The sequence below is a fragment of the Musca vetustissima genome, unplaced genomic scaffold, assembly GCF_032173495.1.
Source record: "Musca vetustissima isolate MV318-11 ecotype Yass unplaced genomic scaffold, APGP_CSIRO_Mvet_v1 utg819063, whole genome shotgun sequence".
Lineage (NCBI taxonomy): Eukaryota > Metazoa > Arthropoda > Insecta > Diptera > Muscidae > Musca > Musca vetustissima.
The window spans coordinates 2,634-7,587 of record NW_026886492.1 but is presented as its reverse complement, the minus strand read 5'-3'; the positions used below and the strand labels follow the sequence as shown (position 1 = coordinate 7,587).

At 33.6% G+C, this 4,954-nt stretch overlaps 1 protein-coding gene across 1 annotated transcript; it reads right to left on the bottom strand.

Annotated features, from left to right (window-relative positions):
* Positions 1 to 930: 930 nt before the first annotated feature.
* Positions 931 to 4,529, bottom strand: LOC133333975 (polyglutamylase complex subunit TTLL1-like). The gene is made up of 3 exons (XM_061542284.1): positions 3,741 to 4,529; positions 1,144 to 1,484; positions 931 to 1,075 (listed from the first exon to the last, which is right to left on the bottom strand). Exons 1-3 carry the CDS (start codon positions 4,521 to 4,523, stop codon positions 931 to 933), a joined length of 1,269 nt encoding a protein of 422 aa, XP_061398268.1. The 5' UTR covers positions 4,524 to 4,529.
* Positions 4,530 to 4,954: the final 425 nt, after the last annotated feature.

Sequence of the window (4,954 nt, the reverse complement as noted above, 5' to 3'; positions counted from 1 at the left end):
ATTTTTTGTTAAATGCAATTTCTTCAATTTTTCCATCTGCGGTAATAGGCAAACAGAATCGTGTAGCAGCTACATTTTGACACAAGGTCAACTTCAAATAGCTATAACTCGGTAATTAATTGAGGCATTTGCATGAAAGTTGCACTGGTGGTTGGAGGAAAAAAAATAGTTTTTGTGTGTGTATCAATACATAAGACACTATAAAAAATGATAACATTGAAATATATTTTTAATTAATAAATAAAAAAATCCATAGAACAATATTTAAAAAAAAATCACGCGTATTATGATTATTGACAAAATATTTTTAAAACATCCACCCCTATTATAGACCATTGAAAAATATTATTTAAAAAAATCACGCGTCTTATGATTATTGAAAAAATATTTTTTAAAAAATCCACCCCTATTATAGACCATTGAAAAATATTATTTAAAAAATCCATTCCTATAAACTATAGGTCATTGCAAAACAAATCCACGCCTATTATAGGCCATTGGAAAAAAAATATTTTTAAAAAATCCACGCCTTTATAGGCCATTGAAAAAAAAAAATATTTTTAAAAAAATCCACGCCTATTATAGGCCATTGAAAAAAAATATTTTTAAAAAATCCACGCCTATTATAAGCCATTGAAAAAAAATATTTTTAAAAAATCCACGCCTATTATAGGCCATTGCAAAAAATATTTTTAAAAAATACACGCCTATTATAGGCCATTGCAAAAAATATTTTTAAAAAATACACGCCTATTATAGGCCATTGCAAAAAATATTTTTAAAAAATACACGCCTATTTTTAGAAATCCAAATTAAATACTAACATAATCACAGCTATTTGAAAATAACGAAAATAAATTTTTCACCATTCACTAGCAAATTTACCAAGAATTGAATGGGTACTTTTTAATTCCATCTTGATTACCGGCATCACTTCCAACGATTTCCACCCATCGACTTGGAATTTTTGTTCTGCTGACTATTTTGAGCCTCTTCCTGGGCGGCCAGCTCCTCATCGATGAGCAATTCAAAATTACCCAAGGCATCAGCACTGGGAATTTTATTCCAACGGACACTAGGAAATAGAAAACAAATATTAAAAATATTACAATTAAAATAAAATTGTATGAACGGCCCACTTACTCTGGCACCCCATCCGGTGGCAACACAACCGACAATATATTATCAATTAATTTATATTTCAGAATACGATCCGTAACTGTGGTTGAAGTCAGTGAGGGTGATGCATTCACCTCCACTAGCCATGGTTTCAGATTGTTATCAATTATAATATCATAACCATAACATTCAAAACAATGCCGATCACTGGCCATAACGGGTGCCACGGCACGCAGTGAATGGACAATTAGCCAGGAGATAGCACCAAACAAACGATCAGTTACCTCTTTGCCGCGTGTCCCCTCCAAATAGAGGGCTAGATTTTGTACAGACCATTTGCCGCCGTGCAGAGAATTGTATTCACCCTGTGGGAGAAAAAAATGGGTTTTGAGGTTAGATCCTTGAAAAAATATTCTTTAAAAAATCCACGCCTTGCTTAGATCCTTGAAAAAATATTCTTTAAAAAATCCACGCCTTGCTTAGATCCTTGAAAAAATATTCTTTAAAAAATCCACGCCTTGCTTAGATCCTTGAAAAAATATTCTTTAAAAAATCCACGCCTTGCTTAGATCCTTGAAAAAATATTCTTTAAAAAATCCACGCCTTGCTTAGATCCTTGAAAAAATATTCTTTAAAAAATCCACGCCTTGCTTAGATCCTTGAAAAAATATTCTTTAAAAAATCCACGCCTTGCTTAGATCCTTGAAAAAATATTCTTTAAAAAATCCACGCCTTGCTTAGATCCTTGAAAAAATATTCTTTAAAAAATCCACGCCTTGCTTAGATCCTTGAAAAAATATTCTTTAAAAAATCCACGCCTTGCTTAGATCCTTGAAAAAATATTCTTTAAAAAATCCACGCCTTGCTTAGATCCTTGAAAAAATATTCTTTAAAAAATCCACGCCTTGCTTAGATCCTTGAAAAAATATTCTTTAAAAAATCCACGCCTTGCTTAGATCCTTGAAAAAATATTCTTTAAAAAATCCACGCCTTGCTTAGATCCTTGAAAAAATATTCTTTAAAAAATCCACGCCTTGCTTAGATCCTTGAAAAAATATTCTTTAAAAAATCCACGCCTTGCCTAGATCCTTGAAAAAATATTCTTTAAAAAATCCACGCCTTGCTTAGATCCTTGAAAAAATATTCTTTAAAAAATCCACGCCTTGCTTAGATCCTTGAAAAAATATTCTTTAAAAAATCCACGCCTTGCTTAGATCCTTGAAAAAATATTTTTTAAAAAATCCACGCCTTGCTTAGATCCTTGAAAAAATATTCTTTAAAAAATCCACGCCTTGCTTAGATCCTTGAAAAAATATTCTTTAAAAAATCCACGCCTTGCTTAGATCCTTGAAAAAATATTCTTTAAAAAATCCACGCCTTGCTTAGATCCTTGAAAAAATATTCTTTAAAAAATCCACGCCTTGCTTAGATCCTTGAAAAAATATTCTTTAAAAAGTCCACGCCTTGCTTAGATCCTTGAAAAAATATTCTTTAAAAAATCCACGCCTTGCCTAGATCCTTGAAAAAATATTCTTTAAAAAATCCACGCCTTGCTTAGATCCTTGAAAAAATATTCTTTAAAAAATCCACGCCTTGCTTAGATCCTTGAAAAAATATTCTTTAAAAAATCCACGCCTTGCTTAGATCCTTGAAAAAATATTCTTTAAAAAATCCACGCCTTGCTTAGATCCTTGAAAAAATATTCTTTAAAAAATCCACGCCTTGCTTAGATCCTTGAAAAAATATTCTTTAAAAAATCCACGCCTTGCTTAGATCCTTGAAAAAATATTCTTTAAAAAATCCACGCCTTGCTTAGATCCTTGAAAAAATATTCTTTAAAAAATCCACGCCTTGCTTAGATCCTTGAAAAAATATTCTTTAAAAAATCCACGCCTTGCTTAGATCCTTGAAAAAATATTCTTTAAAAAATCCACGCCTTGCTTAGATCCTTGAAAAAATATTCTTTAAAAAATCCACGCCTTGGATGATGATCCTTGAAAAAATATTCTTTAAAAAATCCACGCCTTGGATGATGATCCTTGAAAAAATATTCTTTAAAAAATCCACGCCTTGCTTAGATCCTTGAAAAAATATTCTTTAAAAAGTCCACGCCTTGCTTAGATCCTTGAAAAAATATTCTTTAAAAAATCCACGCCTTGCTTAGATCCTTGAAAAAATATTCTTTAAAAAATCCACGCCTTGCTTAGATCCTTGAAAAAATATTCTTTAAAAAATCCACCATTGCTTAGATCCTTGAACAAATATTCTTTAAAAAATCCACGCCTTGTTTAAATCCTTGAAAAAATATTCTTTAAAAAATCCACGCCTTGTTTAAATCCTTGAAAAAATATTCTTTAATAAATCCTTGAAAAAATATTCTTTAAAAAATCCACGCCTTGTTTAGATCCTTGAAAAAATATTCTTTAAAAAATCCACGCCTTGTTTAGATCCTTGAAAAAATATTGTTTAAAAAATCCACGCCTTCAACGCCTTGTTAGGAACCTTGAAAAAATATTCTTTAAAATATCCATGCTCCGTTTTGGTCGTTGAAAAAAAAAATTTTAAAAATCAACGCCTATGGTAGTTGATTCTGACATCTTTTAAAAATTTATTGAACTCACCCCATGTTTCTGCACACTGACATTGGTCAGGTGGACATACATATTATCCAGCTCCGTCATACTGGTATCATATTTCACGGTGCAAAATCGGCAAAACCCCTGCTTAAAAAGATAAGCCTTTAGAGGACGAAATGATGTGACCAAAACATAAAGCCTCAAATCGAATTTCTTGCCACCAATCAGTAGCGGATTATCAATATATCTCGAGATGACATATGACTCCTTAGCGATTTGTGGATGAAACGCCCCCTTGGCCTCCCTGGACCATTTCTTCAATTTCGATAATTTATTTATCAAAAATATCCCAGCACCTTGTGATTTTCCGCATGGCTTCATGATCCAAGTACTTTGGGGATTTTTACGATACTCTTCGACAAACATATTATAATCCGCCGGTAGGACAAAGGTCACGGGTATAAAATCCAAATGCAGATACCGAGTACTACCACCACCTGCGGCTCCTGACCAATTGACATCTGTTTTTTCTGCCAATGGGTTACCATCCCTTTCCAAATCTTTGCGATATCGTTTGATATTCTTCACGAGGAGGTCCTTGCGTGACAGTTCATAGTGATTGGGAAAGTGATTGATCATTTGGTTGTCATTCATGCGATAGCCACTATCCACACTGAAAATATTGCGACAAGTTTGGACCCCGGCCCAATAGAAATTCCAATCATCATCGGCACTGACTTGGCTCCAGCCGCGCTTTTCGAAATTATTCACCAACACCGATTTGTCCAGGTCCGTGCAGAAATAGACTTTCATGCGTTCATGGGCCATGTTCTGGTTGACTCTGTAAGAGGTGGCAAAGTCAAATGAAAAAAAAAAACATTCATTGCGTTTCGTATTCACATCGGTTGGTCGGTCGTTCGTTCGGTGTACCTACCTTCCATACATGTTGGAATAACTGGTATTTGACCTTCTTATGGATTCTTGCGTCATAGCCACCAGCAGGATTTGTTGTTGTTCTCGGTTTCGGTTTCGATTTCATGCAACGATGGAAATTGTTGCAAAATGTTTTCTCTTCTTGCCTTTCTTTTAAATTTGTTTTAATCACAGTTCTTTGTTTTTTTTTTTAATTTCTTTGTTAACTTTTACTGATGACGTGAAGGAAACTTTAACTGCGAAATGTTCTCCACCCTTGGACTGGTTGGCTCCGTGGATGTCTAACTTCTGGCATTTAGCAATTCCGGTGGCCCCCACCCTTAACA

Coding starts and splice junctions, on each gene's coding strand:
- LOC133333975 (XM_061542284.1), bottom strand. CDS start 4,523: ATGGCCCATGAACGCATGAAAGTCTATTTCTGCACGGACCTGGACAAA. Junction 1,485..3,740: donor TCAGTGTGCAGAAACATGGG/GTGAGTTCAATA, acceptor TTTCTCCCACAG/GGTGAATACAATTCTCTGCA. Junction 1,076..1,143: donor CCACCGGATGGGGTGCCAGA/GTAAGTGGGCCG, acceptor TCTATTTCCTAG/TGTCCGTTGGAATAAAATTC.